This window comes from Electrona antarctica, assembly GCF_951216825.1.
Source record: "Electrona antarctica genome assembly, chromosome: 9".
NCBI classification, from domain to species: domain Eukaryota; kingdom Metazoa; phylum Chordata; class Actinopteri; order Myctophiformes; family Myctophidae; genus Electrona; species Electrona antarctica.
In genome coordinates, this window is record NC_136790.1 from 21,934,256 (window position 1) to 21,961,314 (window position 27,059).

Below are 27,059 nucleotides of genomic sequence, written 5' to 3' on the forward strand. Positions count from 1 at the left end.
TAATTACGGAAACCCAATGGAAAAATGTGCAGATCATCAGAGTTTCTTCATAGCCATGAAGGATTCTCTTAGTCATGAAGAGTACAAGTTGGCTCCAAGTTAGCCTGGCTAATAAGCCAGACTCAAATCACACGCCGGCAGGCAATTTTGTTTTGCCAACGGCTGATTCGGTCTGGCTTATTAGCCAGGCTAGCTCCAAGTAGCCCACCTCAGCTGAATAATTGAAGAAAATGAAATCATGTTGGAGCAGGGGGTGGATTGGGGGGTTGTTGTGAGGGTGGGGCACAACAACCTCACATTTTATTGTTTTTCTTCAGTTTTCTTTCAGGAAAAGTTGTGAAAATGCGTTGTTAAAAATGTGTGGGAACCCTAAGACACTCCTTTGAGTCCCTTCCCTAAAGACCCCCACTCCAAACATCTTCTCACTCCTGGCTCCTTGTGTGTAAATACAGTTGGCTTGTCTGCATTGGCTAAGTATGTTATTTAGATGACTGTTGGTATCCAAGTGACTTTGAAGCACTAGGTCATTTTCTTTGCCCTCTATTCACTTGGCCATTTTCACCGGTGTTTGTTTAATTACTAGCATTGATGCAATTTACTCCAATCTTGCACTTTGTAAATCGCTCTGGATTAAAGCATCAACTAAATGCTTATGAATTGTAAATTGTACAGACAGAAAATGGCTTGGCTGGAGGGCCTTATAATTACATTCCAAGCAGCAAGTATGTGTGCTGATATTGAGAATTGTTCTGGAGAGACAGAGAGGACTTTATTTCATACCCATTCCATTTAAACTAAACCTCAATTTTTCATGCTTCATCCAACAACAGCCCTCCTCTTGTTTTCCCAGCTACCACTCAATGCCAGGGACTGTGGCTTCAGTTCACTCAAACCATAACAGTGCAGCTGGAAAAATACAGTATAGAACTGGTAGTTTAGGCAGAGATAAAGCGGAGCTGAACATGTCAGCTTTGCTGAAGCTCATGGATGTGGAACACAGTACACTGCATTCCAATCTGCTTATAGATGCAGTGTTTTAGTAGTGTTTGATTAAGGTACTAACAAATCATTTGGTTGATGAACATATGGAAACCCAAAATATCACTTTTATTGGTTAGGATACATCACAATTTCTGCTTTTGATCACAACATCAGGTGGACAGTGTGTTATGAGAATTCATACTGCAGGACAGGACTATTATAGTTTTTGTTCATTTGTGCTGATGGACACACTGTGATTGTGTGAATCAGATGAAAGCTTATGAGGTAGACTTGTATTAGATCTACATACAGTAAAAGGGTCAATCCTAGTCATTTGCTGAGCCAACAGTAAACACTATTGTGCATTTTATCCTAAAGGTTTTAGTTAAAAACATGAGGGGGGAAACAAGTCCCCAGGACTTTTTTGTGTTAACCTTTTAGCCAAATACTGTACCTCCCTACCGTTTACATTTCTGACTAAAGTATTCAATCAATCAATCAATCAATGAATCATTTGCGGGAAAGGTTGACTTCTGATGGAGCTTGTTTATCAGGAGGACGGCTGCTTACTACTCCAAACAATATTACTTTATGAACCTGTGTATGTGTAACAGCAGAACTTTTGGATGTGTAGATAAACAGAACATTGATAAAAGCACATTGCAGCTTCCTCTCCTGAGTTTCCTCTGCATACTGCAAAGCTCTCTTTGAATTGTACATCAAACCACCATCTGGAAGCCATGTTCGCTCTCTATCGTTATGGAAAATTACACTTGTTCCACATGGCAGTGGCTCTCAAACATCTTTATGTCAAGGACCCCCAAATTAATATATTTGGCTGAGGACCCACATCCGGAGGAAATAAAATGTGCCAGGGACCCCCATACAAGATTTGTGACGTTAAAATGTTCCACGATTCTTTTTTTTAATAATATCAGATGTATAGTTTAAACTGATCTTGATGCTATATTAACTAAATGGAACCCCCTCAAGGACCCCTGGGGAATGCCATATGGTATCGAAGGTATCAAAACAAACATAGCCACCTTGTGACACTTGTATGTTACTAAAAAACACTCCGCCGGCATTTATTTGTTTGTGTTGACAAGGCACCTGCAGCCATTATTAGCGGCCCGGCTTTTAATTGTACACAGAATTGTAATTTAATTAGAGACACATTTAGAGGAACTACAGTAACATTAGACCATCCATGACCTGTCGTCAGGGAAGGGGATTTAAAGAATCAATGAAGTTACGCTGCTATGCCTTGTGTGCTTTACGCACTGTAGGTTAATGAGCCTCTCCTGTTGGAGATGGATATGACAGCGGACAAGCAAAAAAGCTGGTAGACTTGGAATTCACAGAATTGGAAGAAAAGACACCCAAATTCATAGGCTATTCACCAAATTCATATTTTCCTCGTTGGGTAGTATTTCACCGACTCACGACTGATCCGCTATTAATCATAATGTAAATGTATGTATGACTCAATACGCCCACACTGGCCATAACCGCGGGGTCCGCAGATATAACTCCAATCCACGCATCTCTAGAAGGTATGATAATGTATTTAAATCACATGCCTTCTCCTATAGATGAATCTGCCGAGCGGCAACCATAAATCTGCAGTGTCAAGTGGCAACAATGAGAGCCGATTGACACCGCAGTTATGACTGCGCCAGGTGCAGCACAGCACTCCGCGGATATACTGTGCATGGTATCGTCTGACCGCAGCAACCCTGCTGACAGGCACCCTGAGCGGCCTATAGATTGCCTCATTGCCCTCCCAGCCCGGGTTACCTAACACAATAGCACTCGCATGGCCACCCAGTGATGTCAGAGGCGCTGCAGAGTATCCAAAACCTCTAGTCCAGCGGTTCCCCACCATTTCTGGATCAGGGCCCACTTGAAAATCTCAAAAGCGTTCGTGGTCCATGTTATATTATCATTCAAATGTGTTTTGACAATTATTTCTGGGCCAACTCAGTCTCAAGACAAGTAATTTAACTCCATAAAACTAAATCATGTCCTTAAATGTATCAGCCGCTACACAATTTTTGTAGTTAGAATTTCATGAATATTTATCTTTACAAAATGTAATACAAAACACATACAGAACGTATTGTACCATTAATGCTAACAATGTGACAGTGGTCCCGTGGTCAAAGCCGTTGAGTAAAACACGCGCACACACACACACACACACACACACACACACACACACACACACACACACACACACACACACACACACACACACACACACACACACACACACACACACACACACACACACACACACACACACACACACACACACACACACACACACACACACACACACACACACACACACACACACACACACACACACACACACACACACACACACACACACACACACACACACACACACACACACACACACACACACAGAGAGAGAGTACATTTAACTGGTTAAACGTATGTGGAGCTACTTTTACTAGGACATTGAAAGTGGGATCATGGTTTTGGAGGGGTGTGGGGTCAGCACAGAAGTTGGGCCACTCTGATAAAAAGTACTAGGCCCAGGCTGGGTAACGCTGGGCTTAATCTGCTATTGTCGCCGTCTGTCATAAGACAATGGTCTCTGTTCATGCCGATGCAGCCTGCATATGCCATGACATGGGGGATATAGTTTTGCTCGTGGACCCCGTGTAGCAGGTGAGCCATGGGTCCTTTGGAGAAAATGGCCACATCCTCTCCTCCGTGAGTTTCCATACGCAGAGGTACTGCTGCCTGGGCCTGGTAGTTCTTTTCATCTGTCAACCACATATAGGAAAAGAAAAGTTGTAGTAAGTAAAGATAAGACAGCATTGTTAAAGGGCAAGGCCACTTGAGTTTGTGTAGTTAACGTTGCAACTCCATGTAACTCCACAGGTAGACAAGAAATCAAAAATAATTGCTCCATTGATTAGAAATTGATAATTCAAAATATACGATGTAAGTCAATGAGGACATTGACTTACATTGTATGCTGAAACAATCAATCAAAACAGCTCTCAAACTCACTCTTTTAGCACATAAATGAACACAAAGTTGAGTCAGACAATATAGAGCATCACCAAACCCAGTACTTTGTTTTTTGTTTTGTTTTTTAAATACAAATGTTAACTTCTTGTTGATTTTAATACTATTTGAAGATCTGGATCCGGATCCAGTCCAGGTTTTCTTCCTAATACAAATGGCAAAATCAACAGGAAGTTGAGCTGTTTCAGTCAATCTGGTGTGTGTATATATGTGTTGGTTGCTTTCTTCTCTATTGGTTGTTTTCTCGTGGTTGTTTACATTTTGTTTGTTCTCTTTGTGTGGGAGAGCTTGATTGATCCGTTTGTATGGTTTGGGTTTTGGTTCTGTTTTTTTTGTTTAACACACATTGTTTAGATCCTGCTCATAGTTGGATAGGGGTATGATCATACTAGGCGGTAGGCGCCTCCTTCGGCTCTGTGTTTCTCGAGAGTAGGCAAGCTTTCTCGAGATTCCTTGCGAAGCATATAGCGGAAGCTTGGCAAACGTCTGCGTGCATCACAGAAGGGGGTGTTCGGCAGGCCAATCAGAGGCAATGTAGCCTCTGAGACCGCAGGCGTCAACTTTGATTTCTCATGCCAATAAAGCTCCATTGGATTGAATTGATAAGCCCCAGAAAAGACGTGCTGTGATTGGGCAGTAGTCACTTGAGTGGGTGCGAGACTTCCGCACTTCCGTTCTGCAAGAGTTTGATGCAACTGGGAGCAAAATAAACTTTAAAGGCTTTTCACATTGTTAATTGTAGCAATTGTGTTGGTCTTGCTGCCTGGGCGGTCTTGTTACTATCTTGGCTTGTTAGTTTTAGGGGGGGGTTCCCTTTTGTGGTCCTTGATATTAATTATTTGAGAACCACTGACTTTTATACATGTGTGGAAGCCTCGTAGTAGTGTTGTATGGGTAATGTAAGTGAATAGAAAATCTCTCGCTCTTTCTCGACTACCTAGTCCTAGACATTGAAGTGGGCGGGTTCTTGTGGTTAATATGAAACAGAATCTGGACAGTTCCAGAGTTCACTTACGGTAGTCAACAGTGGAAACATTCTCCCTGACACCGTTGACCATTTTGAAACCTGGTCCATTCCCATATACGATGGCCGTGAAGGGCTTCTGATCCACATCACTCATCATGGGGGCCAGACCTGCGAATACAGAAACCATTACGTATTCCACCTAAACAAATTCTGAAGTAAAAATAAATTAATACAGACAATACCTACAGTATACGTTCACGTTCTTATACCTTATAACTCCTTGGTGTCATTTTAGTTGTTGCTATATATCACTGTTGTTGGGCAGAAACGTCTTATTTCCATATTATAACTTTTTGTGTTTTGTTGTGAATTAATGCCCTACTTGATCATAATACTACAGTGTCACAAAATCATCAAAAGTAGCAGATGTTTTGAGCTTGTAGATCTGCTACTTTTACTATTTTTTGACAGTTTTGGACATATGACTTATGATGATTATGTTTTTTAGAAGGCGTTTTTAGAAGCAGCCTCAGGTCTAAATGGGTTAATAAAAAGTGCACATCATAATGCAGTGCACATCATGATAATACTACATACAGGGCCAGTATGGGAATTGCGCATCATTTAATTGAGTTCTGAAAATTCAGCACTTTATAATGCAGGAAATTCCGGCACACATTTACAGCAATGTCAATAATAAAATCAGCCAATGCAAATGCAGGAGTGGATGACCGCAGGCCTATCACGCACTCAGCAGCGCTCCCTCTCCCTTGGAGCATTTGCCAAAAGCCATTAATAAATACCAGACCAATACTGGCGCAAACATCTCCAGCCTACACGTCTCCTACAAAACTCTCCATTTCCCCCCTTCCCCCGTCGTCCACATTGTTTTTGTCTGCCTGGTCCTTTTTATTTGTCTAGTTCCTATCCACCGCTATTTCTGTGAAGTGTAAATTATCTTTTCATATTATCATTATTATGAACTTTGTGCATAAGGAGTACTGTACAGGACGTACACGTACAGTAGTAGACTTGTACTGTCGCCAGATAAATGCTTTGACCTCTTACTATACTGCAGCCTATCAAATATTCCCATAATCTACTATACAGTATCTGTCTATCTCGTCCGCTGCTCTATCTCGCACGCACACACGCACACGCACGTCACGTGTGTGTTGGAGCATAGCAACAATGCTACTTCACAAAATGAATTTCAGGCCCAGTATTACATACCAAATATAGTGTTTCCTCTGGGCGTGTAGCCTCCAAAGCTGAACACGTGGGAGTGATCTGCAGTTATGACAGTCAGGGTATCATGTTGACTGGTCAGGAATCCTGCTCGGCCGATGGCCCGGTCCATCTCCACAGCCTCATGCAGCGCCTGCTTGGCCTTGCCCTCATGGTGTCCATGGTCAATACGACCTCCTGTGCAGAGATGTCAGATTAGCTTCCTTCCTTCCCATAAACGGATGAGACATTTAAGTCACAGCAACCTCGGCAAAGCATCCTCAGTATGCAAACTTTAACCCTGAGTTGTGCTTAGCCGTATGAGTGTCCTGTGTCAAAAATAGGCACTCTATTAAGCTTACAAGTCACAATGAATCTGAATCAGGCTTTACATTAATGTGACATGAAGGAACTCATTACCTTGTTTCTATGCAAACATTGTAACCATGGCTCCAGACACCTATCTAACTGCACCTGCTGGTCCTGTTTCATATATCGATATTATCGATGTACTGATAACACCGGCATGCTCTAATTGTAATTTACAGACTCATTTTGTGGAATGCTGTAATTCCACAAAATGAGTATGGACATTTGTACCAATCAACCCATAGGTTCAGCACAAAAAAGGTGGTAATGACTCATGTTATTATACAATAAAAGGCTTACATTAGTGATTTAAGCTGAGTTATAGAATTTAGAAATAACTTTAACAAACAAAATGTGCATCATATCAGATATTATTCTCATCATTGTTATGATCATACTGGGCCAAATGACAGAATTTGACAGAAACCAGATGCTTTTAATTACCAAAATCCTTCTTGTTCCAAACATAACGGGATGTGAGCATGCCTATACTTTGTATCCATGTATGTCTGCATATTTTATCTGGATAAGAAAAAATACTTGTTAACCCTCTACCCTCCAGGATTAATTGATAATTTCGCAGTAATTCACACCAGGATTTGGAGGATTTGGATAATGAAAGAAATGGTTTGGAGGAACTGAGAGTGCATTGAAATAAAAAGAAAAGAAAGAAAGGAGGAAAGAGAAGAAAATAGAAAAGAACCCACACACTCATCTGCTCCAAAAGTTATACTTTATTGATGATGTTTCGAGCCAAGGCTCTTCATCTTGACAAGATGAAGAGCCTTGGCTCGAAACTTTTGGAGAAGATGAGTGTGCGTGAGTGTTCTTTTCTCTTTTCTTGATGAGGTTGACCAGATGAAGAGCCTTGGCTCGAAACGTCGTCAATAAAGTATAACTTTTGGGGCAGATAAGTGTGCCGGTTCTTTTCTTGAAGCTACTTTTGAACCCAGCACCTCTACTAAGTGATGTGCGTATTCTATTATTTTTTGTTAGAAAGTGATGAAGGAAGTGAGAGCTATGCGGTCGGGATGGTATTGGTTGCTCAATGCTCAAGCCGACGGGCTGTTTAGTGATCCTCGAGTGATAGGAAAAGCTGTGGAGAAGAGATTGGGCAGGGTAAAATCATTAAGAATCACCAGGAGTGGAATGGTTATTATAGATTGCATGAACAGAGAGCAGGCGGAGAAAGCCGTAGCAGGTAGAAGTTGAAAGGGAGGCCAGTGAGCGTCTTCCACTTGGAAGAAAGAAGTGAGTCATACCTCGGTTCAAAGCAGGATTTTCAAACCTCCATAAATCGTAATCTAGGAGCGCTGTCCTTGGTGATCATCCAAAGTTCGGATGTCATTTGTGACTTTGTCTCGCATCGTTTCTGGCGACAGGTAAACATTGTGCGCTAATGCTAATGATAGCAAATGCGTGCAGTGAGTATGGGGGGCTACAGCCGGGACGGAACCGAGACTCTTAAAGTAGACGCAGTCAGTGGCACAGGTTAACTACATTTATGCTAACAGCTAGCAGCAAAAAAAGAGTTAAGATGCTATCACATGCTCCTTATATGGCCAGTACAGAATTAATTCCATGTTGATCTGACCCCCCCATGCCAAAGTGCCAGCGCTCACCCAGCAGTCTGCTGTCACCCAGGCGAATGCGTGCATGCGGGCGAGGTTGCTTCTCGCCCTCAGGCGTCTTACTGGTGAATATAAATGCCATCTGGGACAAGGAATTGGAGATAAAGGCGATCTGAAGAAATAGAATGGGCGTGGATGCGTGCGCAGATGGTGCGCGCCATTGCTGTTGACAACATCACCTAGCAACCTGATGCTAATATAAGTAGTATCACGACTCGATCGATCATAAGCACTTAAGACCAATTAACGGTTTGACCAAAAACAAAGACCAATGGCGCTATAACTATGTTAATGCATTAAGCTGTGAACAACATCGCAGCACATGTTGAAATCAGAGTGTAATCAGATCTGGATGTGATATGGGTGAGATAGGATGGTTAATTATCCAGATTAGTTACCCAGATTCTGCATTTTAATGCGAGGTGTGCTGAAAACGTTTCTTGATTTTGGAGAGTAGTGGAATGTCTCTCCTTTAACATTGCACTGTCCAATTTCACCTTGAATGAGCCAACTCACCCTCCACAAGCAGGTAGAATCCATTGGGGTTTTTTCTGAGGATCTTAATGGCCACTTCCACCATCTCTGTCAGGGAAGGATCTGTCTCTCTATTCCTGTCCAGCTCATACGGCAGATCCCCAGGTTCAAACAGACCTGAGATAACACAGTAGCAGTTCATATAGAAATAAGATATTACAATAACAGGAAGAAATCTACAGCACTTCCTTTAATATAACCACTTGATCAACATGTTTCCAAAAATAGCACATCCGCAAGCTGTGTTGTGAGTTTATAGATAAGCTATTTCCAGAATTTCTTTTCAATTATTTATTTTTTACACAGGGCTGAAATGAGATGTTCATAATGACATGAGACAGACTGGAACCTCACCCAACAAGTAATCCACGGTATTAGGATTCACCGAGTACAGCTCCCTCTGGTTCCAAATATAACGGCCGTTCTGTTAAGTAAAAAACAAAAAACAGGGGTGAGGGCGAGTGGGAAACATGTTATAGGGTGTCTAAATTAACATGCCAGTCACGGTCCTGTTCGTGAATATGTGAATTTAATTGGTAAGAGGGAAGCAGAACTTGTTGGAGAGGAGTAAAGATGGGAGTTGAAAGATAACTCACCTTTTCTTTAGTCCTGTCAATCCACTCCTGAACTAAGTTTCTTCCATCCTTCCTGGTCCCGCTGTGTTTTTGTTCTCCAGGGTATTCCACGTCTGATGTGTTTTTGGGAAACATGTACTTCCTCCCTCCACCCATAATCACCTAGACATCCACAGAACAAAGTCAGTTTTAAAAAAAATAACTTTTAAATAAATTGATAAAACTGTCATGTTGACATTTCTTCAATTGAAAATCTGATGAAATATAGTTCAGTCTTTATAATAGCTGCAATGAATAAGCTTCAATTTCAGTCAGAAGGTGTGTGCTATTGGTGTTGTGGAGCTGAGGAGAAGGGGCCAATTTTTTTTTATCTTGTGTTTTATAAATGACAACCAACAAATCCAACTTATTATACCTTTAATAATGGGCTAGTTGTTAATAGTAGAACAAAACCACTCAAAACACTGTTTGTTTTGGCCCTACAGCTTTCCTCAGAGAGATGACGGCGTGTAACAACAGACATTTAACTCAAACACAGCTATTGACTGTATAATTGAACAAGACAAAAACAAAGCACAAAATGAAAGTCCTAGCTCACATCAATGTTGGGAATGTTTTCAAAGAGTTGCCTGGCGATGTCCTTGCAGCCTGCCTGTAGTGCCTCTGGCGGCATCTCATTATCAGAAAACCAGTCCCTGTCCACACAGTGGGCATAAGCAGCACTAGGGGTGGCATGGTTCACACGGGTTGTCGTCACTATTCCCACAGACTTGCCTGTAGAAAACAAACACGTTTCTGAATGATGCCTTGAACAGAAAGTCAAATACAGAAGAGCAAAGACGCCGGTGTCTTCGATGTGCCATTCACTTTAAGCATGCGCATACCCTCACAGGCACAGTCGTTAAGCTGAGCAGTAGGTGAACTGTATCATGACGCCCTTATGAAAGAGCACCATTTGTTTGCTTTTCCCAGCCTTGAAACAAGTGAAACGGCATGGAAGACAAAATACGCACAACAGATTCAAGGATTTACATGGTAAATAAATGACAAATATAAAAATATTATTATCAATTATTGCACCTATTACAAAACACAAAAACGACAACAACAAGATTGTCAGAGTCAGACCAGGGACTCCCTGCTTGGCACTCAGAATCAAGGGTTCGATTGGAGTTCCTGTGATATACTAGCATCATTTCCAGGGGGTATACTTCTTGCACACCAAGCTGCAAGACTACGGAAATCCTGATGTTGGTTCCCAAGGCTACTTAAACCAACATATGTCACATGACATGCTGTGAGCTGTAGCACTGCCATTTTCTCCAAATGTTCACCTATTTTTGCCCAGAATAGGGATGTTAGGGTTTATGTGGTTAAAGTCTGAAGACAAATTAGAGGTTTTGTGACTTGGGTTACTGTAGCTTTCATCTGAGTTGATTTACAGGAATTTGATTGGAGTGTTACTAGACCATAGTATGTGGTTCTGTGTGTACTCGAGTAGTTCTCAGCATTTAGCCTTGAACTTCGGAAATGGAGTGTCTTGTTTCAACAAATGTTTGCCAAATTCCATACCAGTTGTTGCTGCATGACAGGATTTAGAGCTTTTTGTTTCCACTCCGCCCATACTGACAACATACACAAAACATACACAGGCTCTTTGAATAAAAATGAAAAAGCATCAATCGAATGGCATCATCCAAGATTCTACCTGCTTCCTTGGCCCATCGGAGTATGGAGGTGACCTCATTGCCTGCCGTCGTGTTACACTGGGAGCGAACGGCAGCTGCGTTCACGCCCACTGTGCCCTCGTTGGCCTTGACCCCACAGAGATATGCTGTTGCCGTGCCCGCGCTGTCTGCCACTTGTGCATCGGTGTTGTAAGTCTGCAGAGATAGCAAGCCAGTTACATGAGTAAGTAGCATTAACATTTTCAATAATCTCAGACTGATACTGTTGAATTGGAAGCAAGCACAGGTTCCGACTCACACTACACTTATGAAAGATGTTATGCACTATTTGCAATTGGAAAAGATAAGGTTTTAATTGAGAGGGAGTGAAGACAGATTTTACAAGACTTGGCAACCCTTCATTGACTATTTCAATAAGTGCACGCTAACCCCTCCTACACAATAGATAACATAATCAAAAATTTGAAAGGAAAAAACTAAAAGGAACAGTGTTTTTTTCTTAACTTTTTGTTCAAGAGGGCACAACAACTTGTTGGGAAAGTTTGAGAGCAAGAGTGTCTGTCCTGATGTTACCATCTGTCACTGTTTAACTGTTTTTTGTTTTTTTGTCTTGTTTATCGCATTTATATACCTTTTATTTGTATTGTATCTGGAACATTTACACTACCTGTCACTATTATTTTTTCGTTTTATATTACTTTCTTACTCATTTATCTGTCAATGATATTCTGAAGTTATGTAAAATACAAAATGACTAATAAAAACAGTATTAAAAAAAAATCAATAATCTGTCTCCATTTATACTTGGTTGTGCGCTGTGTCACACACTGAAGATATAGCCAATCGACATTGGCGGACATTCAAAGTTTAAATAATCCATTACTGTTCGGGTATGAGTGCAATATGACTGCTGTGTGATGATGTGAGCTGACTGTTGACATAATGAGGATGTCAACAATCCATCCATCTTCAACCGCTTGAAGATGGGGGTCGTGGGGGTTACAGTTCCAGCAAAGAGTTCCAGACGTCCCTTTCCTGGGCCACATTAGCCACTCCATCTTGGGGGATCACGAGGCGTTCCAAGGCCATCATCCCAGCCCATCTGGTCCTTGGTCTGCCCCATGGTTTCCTCCCAGTGGTACGCACCAGGAAGCATCCGTACTAGATGCCTGAACTACCTTAACTGGCTCCTTTACACATGAAGTGGCTCTACTCCGAGTCTCCAGCCACCCGTCAAGAGAAAACTCATTTCGGCCGCATGTGACAAAGTTGGTTGGTATATGATCGAGAGCTTTGCCTTGTGGCTCAGCTCTCTTTTCGTCACAACAGTGCGGTACAGCAACTGCAATAACGCTCCTGCTGCTCCGATTCTCTGGCTGATCTCTTGCTAAGTCCTACCCTCACTATGTCAACAATCATTCTTATAATATACAATGTCAAAACATGCTGAATTATAATTACTTGTAGTCAAGTTATGAATAGAGCCATAAATACACAATCTGTGCACTGACAGAGGCATTAACACTAAGTCGACTATTACACCATAACTTTTTTTAATATGCCTTAAAACTCTGTAACATAATGCACTTTCAATATGACATGACAGAGTGTATAACCTTGTTTTGTCATCCGGATCAATGGAAGCTATTAACAAGCAGTGGCAGATCAATATGAAGCGCTATCTTCTATGATATAATAGAGAGTCAGACCTTGGCCAGAGCCACAAAGGGGAACTTGTCCATCTCTAGCTGGGTCTCCTCCCCACTGTGTCCGCTCAGCTGCCCCTTCAGTATTCGTGCGGCAGTCACCGTGGAAACGCCCATTCCTGTGCAACAAAAGCAGGCCGTCTATTAGAGAAACCAGCGGATCCATCCATTTTCCCCTCGGGGTGCAGAGAAAAAGAGCATAGCCTGTCTCCTACAGTACATTAACTGTGTGCGTGTGAGTGGCATTCATTCTCAGCGTGTTGCTGCGTTCACTGCATACTATTATGATGACCCCTTCTCTCTCATTTTGGAATGTGCTAGCTAGTACTTTAAAGCACAAACTCATGACATGTCATGGTATATTGTGATTATATCACAGCTAAGGCGCGTGTTTGGACAAAGTGGATGATATTGGGTCCACGTTGGGACGAATAAAGCCCCTTAGCCTGTAACATAATAAAACAAACTATGACAAAGTCATGAGCTACTGCTTAAATCCACTCCATGTAAAAAAGAAAACTTTGAACTTGGTGCCCACCTTCTCATGCAATATGAATAAGGCTAAAGATTGTATTACTGTGTGCTAAAGTTGTTTTTGTATTCTTATTTTCAATGTATTTTTCTGATATGCTTTTATTACAATTAATTTAAGAGACATGCTTTTTTAACATGTTACAAAACTGGCAGTAGTGGAATGGAAGTTGGATTGGCCAAATCATTCCATGGATGGACAATGCAGTGTGTCAAATGTGTTATGCACACTCTCAATCTGGCTACCCAGCCTAACCCAGGTTCCACGCTTCATTCAAATCATCACACTTTTACATTGTGCTATGTCATATTATGATGTACCATCCCCTCTCTGTTGATATAGATATAAAACAGATACAGTACATTGTTGATGTTGAGCTCATGTTGTGTACATACTGCATGTACATTGCAATCAACTAAAACATACAAAAACAAGAGATAAATACAGATAAACCTCATGTGCAAAGTGTTTTGACAGGAGCAATGGAGCATACAATACTATGGATGTTTGCCAAGCCTTACTAATGCTTCACACAGTGGATACACAGGTCCTTCATAGTAATTAAGGTAATTGTGACTGTGTAACTCCAAACAGTGTTCTATTAAATTGTCCATAGCCTATTCTTTAACTACCAACCCAGTACTATGACATAGATGTAGACTATTGCTCATTGTGTGACAGAGCCACTTTCCATGATGCACTGTTTGCATGCTATTATCATAATGGCAATCATAGGGAACACACTAACAATGATTCCCTACTGTTCCCCGGTAATTACTTGCCATTTGCCAATGACAAATGAGCGTCATACATTTTGCTTTTCTCTACCATGGCCAATTGGCCATGCATTGCATAGCTGTACAACCCTATCATGTGTTACTGAACCTGAGAGGACATAACACATATGCTATACGCATGCAGAAAGAGTAGAAGGAGTCCCAAATCCCAATGGATGATAAATTATAATTTGTGACTGAGTAACCTGACAAACAGAAGCCCAGTAATGTATAGGAATAACAGCTGTTATTTCCCCCCCTCATTGCTCACATACCTCTTTTAAGCATTTTAAACATGTTATTCACCCTCACTCAGGATTACATTGATCCATAACCTAGCTCTGGCTGAATGGAGATTCTTGGCTGACTGCATAGTGCATACTTAATCTCATCAGTCACAAATGACAAAGGGCTAAATTGTGGAATCCACATTAACAATGCTGGCTTTCAGTGAGGAGCTCTTGCCCACTTCATCAAAATACAGCTGAAAATGGATTGAAGTGGATTTAAGAATTGCTGACGGTAATTTTATCACTGTGTTACAAGGGAAAACTGAAAGACTTGTGTTATTGCTTACCATCTCCGAGGAAGAGGATGAGGTTCTTTGCTTTGTTCTTATTTAGGTTCTGAAGTTGTAGAGCATTCTTCAGAGTCCGCTGGGCCCATGCATTCCAGAACTTGGGATCTTTCTCTTGGTCTGTATTTCATATCAAAGGGAGATAAACAGGGTATTATGGGCTCCATTTTCGTCACCGCTAAACCCCTTATTCCTAAACTTCTTTGCCGTTTTCTTTTTACTATTTTGCAAAACATTTTTGAATAGTTAAAATGGCCAGTCTACAAGCTCATAACGTGTCAATGTAGATTGGCTAGTTGAACTATTCAAAAATGTTTTTCAAAATATAAAAAAAAGGCAAAGAAGTTTAGGAATAAGTGGTTTAGCGGTGAAAATGGAGCCCTAGGTGTGTGGAGGGTCAATTTAATTATTATTTCACCCTGGAGTTTAAATATGAACTACTCCTATCCAACCCTTGTGCTATACATTAACTTTTTCATCCAAGTAGAGTCCAACCGATGCCATAATTGTGGGTCTGTCTGATGCCGATCCCGATTTTGGAGAGTTGTAGTGATGTTATGATCTTTTCAAAAAGTGCAATATTTTCTTCTATATATTATAGAGATTTTTAAAATGTTTTTCAGCTAGAATAACATGTCTTGTCCAAAAGAGGGATGCTAGATTCAAAGTGATTTTTTAAAAAATGGGACAAATTGGCTGCACAATTGCCAATACTGAAAAAGTCAAATAATGGCTCATATATAAGCCAAACCGATATATTGGTCAGGGCTCTATTGTCAACAAACAATGTGTGATGCAGCAACACAGGAGAACTTTACCATTACCACCATATCGATGGCATCACGCTATGACAGCTCTTTGAACCAAAGTTACTCTGACATCTACTGACATCTACCAACATAAGCTTCTTACTGGCAACAATATCACATGAGCCCCCACCAGTCTACACTGCATTTATCACGTTACGATAAGATGGGGCCTTAATCTTCTCATGGAGAGAAACCAGTCCATCACAAACTAAGAATCCACAGTGTCAGTCTTTGTTCAAGTCCACTGGTTGTCACACACCCTGTGTTGTTTCTTCAAAGGTATTGGCCTGTCACGGAAGCTGATGACATTTTGATAATAGATTTAAGGATAAGTATGTTATTTATAGAGATGCCAGGATTGAAGTCTACTTGTAATCCAAGTTACTTTGTAGCAGTAATTGTTTTCTTGGCAACCCATTGGTTGACCAGGGTTCATGGCACTAATTACTCTGGCCTTGCATTTTGTTAGTTGCTCTGGATAAGAGCGTCTGGCAATGGCATTAAGATCCTGCAATCTTGACTGGCACCAGTGTGTAACAAAACATATATATCAAATAAAAGAAAATATATATATTTGGCGCTCAGCATCAATAATGGTTGGATTGAGGATAAGTCCCTGCGACATTCTAGCATCATGCCCAAGGGGTGTGCTTGCACGTCATTGCTGGGGGGTGTATTTGTAGATCAAGCCGCCTCACGGCACGCTAAGAGGAAATTAGGTCAGCCCTAATGTCTAGATAACATCAAGGTTTGCAGTGTGAATGAGACTTAACTTACCAGGGAACTTTGGCTTCCTTTGGGCTGCAACTGACATGAGAGAGAAGCAAATGATGAGCAGGGCTGTCGCCTTCATGTTGTCGTTGTCTCTCTTTATGACTGAGGTGTGATCCCAGACGATTGAAACATGCCACTTTGAAGAGCTAATTTAGCTCTGTCTACTGTCGTCTCGCACCTGCAAAAGGAAAGAGCAGAGGACGACACACTAGTAATCAAGTCTGTGTCATCTGAGTGACGCTCAGTCACTCACTCATTCTTACGGTTTATTTACTCAAGGATGGTTTGACTGAGCACACTTGTTGCTCTTATTTGCCAAAACTACAGGTATAGTTTCAAACATTCTGCAGTTTTCGTGGAGGACTGCCCAAAGATAGTTACTGAATTACACTAAAGCTAACAGTTGGATGTTTTGAATGCCTTGCCAAAAGAAACATTGAACATAATCTACAATGTTTGAAGAAGAGATATTCCGGTGCACTGGTCCATGACAACCTTGTCTCATTCACTTCAGTTAACATCTTGTGCACGTCTGCTGGGCTTGCAGCAGGAGGAACAAAAGAGAAAGTTGGTCAAGTTCAGTGGAGACCTCGCTGTGAATATAAGCAGTCACAACAGAGGCCCCTATGGGTCCTGGCCGGTCCAGCTTTCATCTATAATTATCTACACCCTCCTCCTCCTTTCCCCGTGCACACAGTAAAATCGGCAGTGATCATTCAACTCTTAAAGTGTAAAAATTTCCCCATAAGGGTGCAATTTTACACTTTTTTAGATGAATGAACACTCCGGGTTTTGCTGTGTGTTTATAGTCAAGGTCGCTTTAATGGGATTGAGCACCATATCACTGAGAGGTTTAATGGCCATAGCAAAGCCGATTAACACTACATGATTGACTGGACACCTCTACCATTAAAATGTTTATTTTCGCCACAAACTTGACTTCAGGAACACTCCATAATGTTTTTTTGCATGGCAAAATTACACAGCAAAATCCTGAGATTGAATTACATTTCGCAAGCATATCAATTGACCCTCACTGTTTATACCCTGGATTTGAATAACAGGACAGTTCTCCACTGTCCAGCACAATGCTGACCAACAATTACACTGGCAATTATTTTTCACAGAATACTATTATTACGATATGAATCGTGATAAAGGAAATTATAGCTTTATAATTTGCTAAATTAATAATATAGAAAATAGGAGAGAATTGGTGCTATACTTAAAAGATGCTTACAGACCTGGTCAGAATTGTTGATCTGAACACATTTTCACTTAGGACTTTTTTTTAAATTCAAGACAATGTTGAATGTTTACATGGACCACAATGGAAACAAGCCTTTGACTTTTTTTGTGATTATCTATTTAGCTATTTGTAACGTGCTGCTGTACTTTTAAATAAACTATTCAATCAATCGATTCAATTAAATCCTGTTATCCTGCGTGGGAATGAAACAAAACATCACAACCACAGGAACAATGGCATGATATTAGGCTTCCAGTGTTCAGACAGAGCGGGGCTACATTCACCCCCATTTGACCTACGCCCCATGGCTGAACGTGCTATGAATCATGGTATCAAGGTAACCCACCACCTATATTTTAACCCAGGTCTCCATGCACGGAAAACCTGGTACCACTTATGCAAAGTGAAATTTCCCTTTAGCCAAGGCAGATATTAGTCTTCTGGTTTATGGTATAAAAAAAAATATATATATATCTGGAATAATCAGCTCATCAACAAAACAACAACACGTTACACATCACTGTGCCAAATGTCTTCACTAAGTTGTTCAGAAACAGATCAGCCACTCACCAAGCCAGAGGAAAATCTGAGCAAGTATGGTAGGCTAATCCATAAAAATGTAAACTTTGGTAGTGTTCTTCATTCAGCCTGAAACACCAACAGAGTGAGCATGCATAGAAATCCGCATTATAAATGCATAGATCCACCTAGAGGCAGTGCACCGTCCATTCCGCAGCTGAAGAAGTAGCAGTGCCAGGCCAGAAAACAAGTTGGTCACCAGTGCCACCACATAAGGTTCAATGTTCATAGTAGTAATAAGATATGTCCAGGTTTATAAAAGTCAAACTTATAGAGTGGAGAGAGCTTTCCTTTCCAGGGAATCCACGGACTGTAGTGCCACGGCTCAGAAAGAAATCTGTGGCAAGTGTGTGTGAAGATACGGTAGCTCAGACTGCAGTTGTGTGTCAGTGGCACAATAGCAGATTATGTATTTATAATAATATAAGCAGTGCAGGGCACATGGAGGCGACTGATTAAGAAAGCTCAAACCCAAGATGGCAGATTTGATCCATTTCATTTTGTACGGTTCTGTTTAGCCTATACACAAAGTAGGCTAAAGCTGAAAATGGATTTGTGACAGCTGAGGGACTGCTCCATGCAGACTGCAGAAACCAGCCCTGGTATTGCAGCCCTACTGGTTCTCAAAGTGGTGTTCCAGGGACACCCAGGGGTCATTGAGGAGGTTCCAGTGGGTCCCCATCAAGGAAGAGTTTAACAACATAACCCTATTATGTTATACTTTGGCTTGAAAACTATATTTTCAAATGGGGGTCTAATAACATACACAATCAATCGATTTGGGGGTCGAGCTCAGCTCCTTGACATTGACTCCTTGACTCTGTTCAGTTTAGGAGCTCCAAAATGCTATGCATACTCTATTGTCTAATGCAGTGGTTGGTTTATACAGGGTATTTGCATCACATTGACACAGTGACAATCAAAGGACTTTTAAGACCTTTTTAATGGTAATAGCTACCTAGGGGGAGGGGGGTAATAAGACCATGCATCAAAAGAAAGCTATAGGCTACTATACATTGTCAGACATTGGCTAAATTGTCAATGGGCCTATATTAATCAAGAAAAGGCTTTTCCCCCCTTTTTTTTGGGAAGAAAAATATGATCTATAGGCTATAAGCTCACAATTCCTCAGGCATTGTGAGCTTGTATTTCGGCTATTTTCAAAATATCTATCTGTGGAACCAAGTCAAACTATAACTCCTATAATTCCAAGTCCCCAGTTAAAATATGATTCGTTTGGGGGGTCTCGGCCTGAAAAGGTTGAGAACTACTGGCACTGCTCTGAAGGGCAATTATGTCGGACACTCGGACTGATCCAACATGCATAATTGCATATTAGGCTCCTTATGAGAAGCATGCACGAATCTGGTTTGGTTCATAAGTTATAACTAGTTAATACAAAAAACAATTGACTTTATTTCTTTGACATTTATACTATAGCCTATGAATTATCGATCTATATTGTATTTATCTCGTTATTTATTTTAGGCTCTCAATGACGAAACCGGCGAGGACTCGTTTATTTATTTTTGTATATCTTCCAGACCACAGAACAGGTCTTGGATAATTGGATTCCTTGTCCTGTGGGCTAGTACTATAGTAGACTATTAGTCCTCGTGAAAATGAATATTTTCTTAATTCTAGGAAATCCATTGGATTGTGAAAATAAATAATTGACTTGATCTTCATAATTGCGTTTGCTCAAGGATAAACGCGTGTTTCCAAGTCCTGGTGCTCATGGAGTGCAACCACTAACCAGTGAATGTTTCAGCCAACGTTGGTGACTAGTCTAGACTCGTCCCAAGTAACCGGTGTAAATTAGATTAGATTTAGATGTGTAAAAGTGTATGGTTATTTGTACTTACTTCACGCGGGATTCTGCAGCAACAAGTAGGCTATCGTACTTTCTCCGCGGTAGCTCACACAAGGGTCCAACTTGGCTCTGACTCCTGTAGGGGTTGAGAATAGCGGTCTGTGTCCCACAATGAGGAGAAACCGCCCTTTAAATACTGATGCCATGCTGGGAAAGTGATGATGACAATATGTGGATCATGAGCACCCCCTGTCTGTCGACTGCGGCCATTACGTCAATGTTACGGCGGGAATGGTACCCCCTCTGGTGACTGGTGGTAGGCTACGCACTCAGAGGAGTCTCCCCAAAAAAGAAGAAAAGTGGAGTGAAATTATTACAGTAGCCTACAGGTCGTTTAAAATTATCTGCAAGATAACTACAATAGGCCTACAGGTAGAGTTCTGACCAAGCAATTGGTTGAAATAGGCTCTCCAGCCGTGCTGAATGAGCATGACAGTAACCATAGGCGGATCTAGAAATGAATGTAATGTACCGTATCATGATGGTTCAGGACCTTTGGGGTTATTTTATTAACACAAATGAATAAAATTGTTAACTAGAAATACACTCTGTCGAGTGCCTACTTGCTTGTTGCACACAAGTAGGCCATAAATGGCCTACTAGTGTGCAAGCAGAGCGTGTAAGTACTGTAGACCGCTACAAACTTTCAAATCTCAGCCTCTCTGTGAAGGAACGTTTGCAATATTGAATTATTAGGTTTAGCTATTTGCTACGTACCTTGCTTTTGGAGGAGAAAAAGTAGTATTTTGAAGTATGGTAATGATTACTTATGCCTGTTATGGCAGTGGTGTCAGATTGTATACATAGGGGCATTACCTTTAGTCCACCCGACACTGAAACATGTCATCGTTACGTCACTATCGATAACCAATTATACCATGGCATTGGTACATATATTCATCACGTCATATGCTCATATGTCCATATATGTGTATATGTCTATATGTATGTATATGTAGTTTCTGAGTGGTATAGTGGTATAATGTGATTAGCTGGGTGGTTTGATGCGTATGTACTTGACACTGAAACATATCATCATTACGTCACCATCGTCAACCAATTATACCCTGGCGTTGGTACATAATCTTCATCACGGTTCACAGAAAGCATACCTGCACGGTCAGCTTCCGTATGACATCATATCACGTGCGTTCTAAGGGACATTGGTACATATCTTCATCACGTCATGGGACATATGCTTCGTAGGATGACGGAAAACATACCTGCACGGTCAGCTTGGGGCCAGCATATGACGTCATAACATGTGCTGGCCCCGAACACGCAAATCGTAGCACCTGACTGATAACATTACTTGTGACAAGGACCGTGTGCGTCACTGTTATTCACTGTTTCCCTTTTTTGGGGGGCCCCTGAGCTTGAGCCTCTTCACGGTCACACGGACGCTCATGCTCAGGGGCCTGGGCCCAACAGGCCCGTTGGATAATCCTCCCCTGACAGTAACATACATAGCCGTTTTAATCACTTTAGAGATATAATACCGGTATCATCAGCTATCAACAGACCAACAGACGCGCGCGCGACTACACACGCACGCACGCGCACACACACACACACACACACACACACACACACACACACACACACACACACACAGACACAGACACAGACACACACACACACACACACACACACACACACACACACACACACACAGACACACACACACACACACACACACACAGACACACACACACACACACACACACACACACACGGACAGACACACACACACACACACACACACACACACACACACACACACACACACACACACACACACACACACACACACACACACACACACACACACACACACACACACACACGGTGACATTCTTGTTGTTTTATGATGACATAACATAATGCATATCATTTATAAATGATATGCCTTGAAATAGTGATGATATGTCACCACCTGTCGAAATAATCTCAAAACTCTCTTAAAAATAATAAGACAATTTCGCAAAATGACAATTTAATTAGTTTCTGAAAGTAATACAACTTTCTCAAAATGATGACTTATGATTGAACATCTCAAAAGTAGGCTAATGATAAACTTTCTTAAAATCGTGAGTCTATAGGCCTATACAAATATATATATATGATAAAAGCCAATTTATCATTTACCACTAATGAGACAATTAATTCATTAGTCATTAGTTAGATATCTGGCAGGCAGCAATAATACTTGACTTCTCCTGTTACCCTTTGGATTCAGAGGGGGGGGGTCTGCATTTGATAGCACAGCGGAGATCATATGACAGGAAACAAGGAAGAGGTTGAGAGGAGGGCTGACCATGGAAATGACACCACGCAGCTAGGTGTGGGGCTTAGCAGGAATCTAACCCGCCGCGAGTCGCTGTCAGACTGCTGCCTCATTCAGAGGAGCCATGATGGTATAATATGCTTTTTAAATTAATCTGCAGTATGAAGCCTTACATTAGCTACAAATACTCACATTCACAAGATTGCTAGTAGACAACTGCAACGGATGTATTGAATTTGTGTTGTTTTATTGTTGTATCCATTAGAGGTCGCTGTCAGACCAATGTAGGCCTATGTATGGCTTCGTTATGATTAGAACTGGTATGTGCACCCTGGTGGTAACCCGATCGATCAAAAAATAATAATACATGTTTTGAGAGATTATAGCTTTGACAAATAGACTGAAATATGTTAACTACAATAAATAATATTCTCGCAAACACACACACACACACACACACACACACACACACACACACACACACACACACACAGAGAGAGAGAGGGAGTTCAGATTGAGAAGATATATTGGTTCAGAAAAGGACTAACCTGAAAAGGACTATTATGGTTTTTAGTGTCCGATCCGCCCACGTCTTGTAGTTTCATTGGTCGGCCCCTTAGGTCGGCCCAGGACAGGCATTCTCAGCCATTGGTCAACACATTTAATGGTCTTTCTGGGAACTCAATATTTACAGAGAAGGTGGTAGTATACGCACGTCGCACGTCAGCTGTTCGAGGAGAACGCATTAAAGCGACAACAGTGGCGGATCATCTAAATGGTAAGAATGATTTCTGTTTATTCTGTAGAATCTGTACGCATTAATCATATTAACAACGTTTGTTTTGCTTTTGCGAGCAGTAGGAGTTGTTGCTCGGCTCTTTAGGCTTAATAGCATACTAACATATTGGCTAATATATAAATGGGCAGTATAAACTCTCGACCCTTTCCACAACATTTTCAGTTGCACTGCCAAGAAAGCTGAAAAGTCTTGAGCGTCAAATAATGATCGGCAATTGTCAGCTATTAATCGCATTAATAGCCATTCATGCCCAGTGTTTGATTGAAGCCAGAGAGAGAATTATGTTCTACTTACTTGGGATAACGTTTCATTCATTTTCTGTTGAGTAGCCCTACAGCATAGGCTACTTGTTAATTGCAGCATGATTCAACTTGCTCATCACGCACTGTTTAATTACCCAGTTGACAACTATGCATTCACTTGTGTCTATAATAGTGCCTCTATATTACTGCTAAATTAGTGGGATGTTGTTTGCTCTATTAGCAAGTGTTGCAACGCTATGAGAAAGCCAAACCATGTATACATTTAGTTTCGTTGGTGGAATGTGAATAATTAATCTAATATTGTTCAACTGACAAAGTAGTCAAAGGAGCCAGAGCCCCAAAATTGGGCTATGATTATCAAATGAGTGGGCAAAGTAGGGTCGATATAACATACGGTAACGGTAAGTACATTAATATATGATAACCCCTCCACAGGAGTAGCGTTTTCATATTTATCACACATTTCGTTATTTTCACCTATAGGATGGAGAAAAATGGTTATCACCATTAAACTTTCCCAGTTGATTACATACATGAAGACAATGATTTGTAGGCATATTACAAGTTTTCTGACATTCTATATTTAAATATGCAAATTAGACATTGTATAGGAAATATGCATGAATTTTCATAACTTTCCAGAATCAAAATCGAAAAATTGGATAAAGCCAGGGTCAACCTTCTTATTTAATTTTGTTTGGTTAGAGTCAAAGGTTTTAAATGAGGGAATATTCAATATCTATTTTATAATTGTCAAAGTTATTTCGAAAATAGCAGATCTACAAGCTCACAACAATGCGTTGATGTGTTTTTGTGCTTTTTAGATCTGCACTATTTCAGAATATCGGAAGTATAAAATAGTACTTGAGTGGTTAATAGGCTATAGGCCTATGTTTTGTAGTAATTTAAATCTGCAAAGTAACCCTAAAGCTATCAAATAATTAGTGGAGTAAAACATACAATACCGGTATTTTCCTCTGAGATGCAGTGGAGTAGAAGCATAAAGTATCGAAAAATGATAATACATCTTATTGGATATATGCATATATATATATAGTGCCACAACTAATTTAATTTGAACACTCCAATAACACAGTAAAGTTTAGATTGAGGAATAAGCAAACCTTTTTATGCTAACCTTGTAGTAGAAGCCTAAATCATGTCTTGGTCTTCATTTCTTCTTAAGCATGGCTTGCAACACACTAATTAATCGGTTGGTCTACAGGTCTAGACAGGAATATGAAACATCATCACAAGCAGACATTTTGTTACAAAAACATCTGTTAATTGCCACGTCACCTCAATATTTTGGCACACAATGGCACTGTGTTCATGAAATAGTTAAAATGATCCTACATAAATTTGGACGGACACTTTTTTTCTTTTTATTTTGTTCACTTTGAAACTCGCTTGAGTTCATGCTTGAGTGATGGACTGGCCCGTTTAATAATAACATTACATGGAAGTGCACATGTTTAGACTGTCATACATTGTTTCCATTATGGTTAATCATTATCCAGGTGTAAGCTTGCGAATGGCAGTGGGCCATAAACAGCAGTATGAAGGTCATCTGCTGGTACCTGTGCCTCAGCTCAATACATCAAACAAGCAGGTGGAACATAGCCTGGCTCCAGCCCTGAATCGCTAGCATTAAAAAAAAGATTTCCTGGCAATTCAATAATGAAGTGAAACAAAATGAAAATTCAGACTGAGTGTCAGGCTAGGTGGAACTGATTGAATTACTGAAAAGTGACGCAAAGTAAGACATGCTCTCTCACTCGGACAAAATGACAGCGCTGATTGTTTTAACGAGCAATTACTCATAAGCACATTAGGGCTTTAGAAGGTTTCACAGAAGAAAAAAAGACTTGTCCTGTACAGTACGCCAACAGGACCCTGGAGAATGTTGGATCTACCACTCCACTGCACTTATTAACATGCCAGTCAGAAGATTTAGCTACTGAAACCACAGTAAAGCCACATAAAAGCAATATATACAAAATACACGGCAATCGTTTTCCTGAGAAAGTTGCCCTTTTGTTCTACACTTTGTTATCAGGGAGTTCTCTCTACAGGAAACATCTTTTGACTCTGGATGGAAGAAGACATTGTCAGGGCTATGTTGACGACATCAATGCAATGGTCAGTAGCTGTGGTCTCAGACAGCTCTTTATCTGTGGCCCTCAACCAGTCAACCTAGGCAGTCTGATGGCCTCTGACAGAAAAAAAATCTTATGTACTAGTAAAGTGTAAAACCCCGGCAGTTTAACAGTTTATGTTCAAAAAGGATTTGGTGCTACATCTTGGTTTGGTAATTTCATGGTTCCAAAAGTCGCATTTTGATTCTATATATGCAGCAGTTGTTGCACTGATATGGGGAGACTTATTGACAAGCTACAGTAGTCGAACAATAATTGAAACTCCCAATATATCGTGCCAGCAGGACCTTGTGTACCATCCAATCACTATGATGGGCACACAGTACTTCACAAATAAATAATAACTGAACTGAAAGGGGAGTTTCACTTTAAAACACTCACAGAGTCATTTTCACATGTACTTTTTCAGTTTTAAAGTAGTATTTGCCCCCTCCTATAGTAGCCCATTCAACTTCAAACGCCACGTTAGACTAATATGGCTACCAGTAAGACGCCCTGAGGGCGAGAAGCGACTAAAGGGTGAGGTCGCGCTGAAACAACAGAGCTTCTTAATATGGCACAGTTAAGAAGCAGGAGTTAAACTATTAATCTGCTGTCCGTGAGCTCACCAGAGTGAGGTGAGGTCACCAGCTGTGGCGCTGATGCTGCTCTCTGTTCAGGCGGCGCTGGCCCACGTCAGCGTCCTCCGTGAGACTCTGGCGGTGGCACTGCTGCCGTTCCCTGGCCAGACGGAAGCGCCTCTCATCGACAGTCTCCTCCGTGAGAGTGTGGAGGTCGCGCTGCTGGGGCAGATCGGCGCATGCACGCATCTGCCTGGGTGACAGCAGACTGCTGGGTGAGCGCTGGCGCTTTGGCATGGGACCAACTTTGACAAAAAAGGTAGAATCCTGAAGAGGTATGCGTCCTGGTGTCTGGTGTCCTGTGCTGTGAAGAGTTTTGAAGGTAGGTAGAGTTGGAGAATGGAGATCTATCATTCTGGCGATCAATCATTCTGTTGAGCTGGTCGATGTCAGAACATCATTGTGATGTCAGAACAGGCCATGTCCATATATGGAGATCTAGGCGTTTGGTGAGGTCAGATCAACATATGGAATGAATTCTGTACTGGCTATATGTGGAGCTTGTCTTGAGTGTACACTACTGCAGGGTTTGATGAGGTCAGATCAACTTATGGAATGAATTCTGTATTGACCTCCTGACCATATATGGAGCCGTGACTGACTGACGGGAGATGCAGGTTTTCATAGTAAACTGCGATCTATGGTCGCTATAATGACATTGTCCTTCTATTGAATGGTAAAACCAAGTGATTAAGGCGCGTACCACAGCACATAGGCTTTGATGCTTGATTCCTGAGCTCGGCAGCAGTTTGCTATTGTATGTGCAAAAGCCAGAAAAACTAATATGGAGTGGGCTTGTTTGACCAAATGCATATGAAATATCTAAATATGAATTCAAGCAACCTAAGCGACAAATGGCCACAAGTGCACCAACGCAACCAGTGTGCTATTGGTGTGTAGTCTTTACTTTACTTAGTAAAACCCAATCACAAGCCCCAAAAACATAACCAACAGCTATGAAAAAGTGAGACTCCCTGCCCTGGTGAATGTGGTTTCACGGCAACGGACCGAGCTT

The 27,059-nt window shown here is 41.1% G+C and overlaps 2 protein-coding genes across 4 annotated transcripts in view; one reads left to right on the plus strand and one right to left on the minus strand.

Moving 5' to 3' along the window:
• Nucleotides 1–1,094: 1,094 nt before the first annotated feature.
• On the minus strand, nucleotides 1,095–20,012 carry LOC306929758 (alkaline phosphatase-like). Of its 2 annotated transcripts, none has more exons than XM_079510412.1 (12): nucleotides 19,909–20,012; nucleotides 16,219–16,393; nucleotides 14,633–14,752; nucleotides 12,751–12,866; nucleotides 11,062–11,236; nucleotides 9,952–10,127; nucleotides 9,375–9,515; nucleotides 9,133–9,202; nucleotides 8,761–8,895; nucleotides 6,251–6,442; nucleotides 5,066–5,185; nucleotides 1,095–3,782 (listed from the first exon to the last, which is right to left on the minus strand). In XM_079510412.1, the coding sequence occupies exons 2-12, from the start codon at nucleotides 16,292–16,294 to the stop codon at nucleotides 3,508–3,510; spliced, it is 1,596 nt and encodes a 531-aa protein (XP_079366538.1). In that variant the 5' UTR covers nucleotides 16,295–16,393; nucleotides 19,909–20,012; the 3' UTR covers nucleotides 1,095–3,507. The 2 variants fall into 2 exon arrangements, with proteins under 2 accessions (XP_079366538.1, XP_079366539.1); XM_079510413.1 differs by lacking the exon at nucleotides 19,909–20,012 and adding an exon at nucleotides 18,035–18,353.
• A 2,213-nt stretch (nucleotides 20,013–22,225) lies between these two features.
• The window catches only part of ece1 (endothelin converting enzyme 1), a 38,897-nt gene continuing 34,063 nt past the window's right edge, over nucleotides 22,226–27,059 (plus strand). Inside the window, exons 1-2 of one of the 2 annotated variants that reach the window (XM_079511210.1) lie at nucleotides 22,226–22,333; nucleotides 22,898–22,981. In XM_079511210.1, the coding sequence (XP_079367336.1) occupies nucleotides 22,979–22,981 (3 nt within the window). In that variant the 5' untranslated portion in view covers nucleotides 22,226–22,333; nucleotides 22,898–22,978. The remainder of the gene's footprint in view (nucleotides 22,334–22,897; nucleotides 22,982–27,059) is intronic. The other variant, XM_079511209.1, reaches the window with a different exon arrangement.

Coding starts and splice junctions, on each gene's coding strand:
- LOC306929758 (XM_079510412.1), bottom strand. CDS start 16,294: ATGAAGGCGACAGCCCTGCTCATCATTTGCTTCTCTCTCATGTCAGTT. Junction 11,237..12,750: donor CCTTTGTGGCTCTGGCCAAG/GTCTGACTCTCT, acceptor CTATCTCTGCAG/ACTTACAACACCGATGCACA. Junction 3,783..5,065: donor TGTTTCCACTGTTGACTACC/GTAAGTGAACTC, acceptor TGTGGTTGACAG/ATGAAAAGAACTACCAGGCC.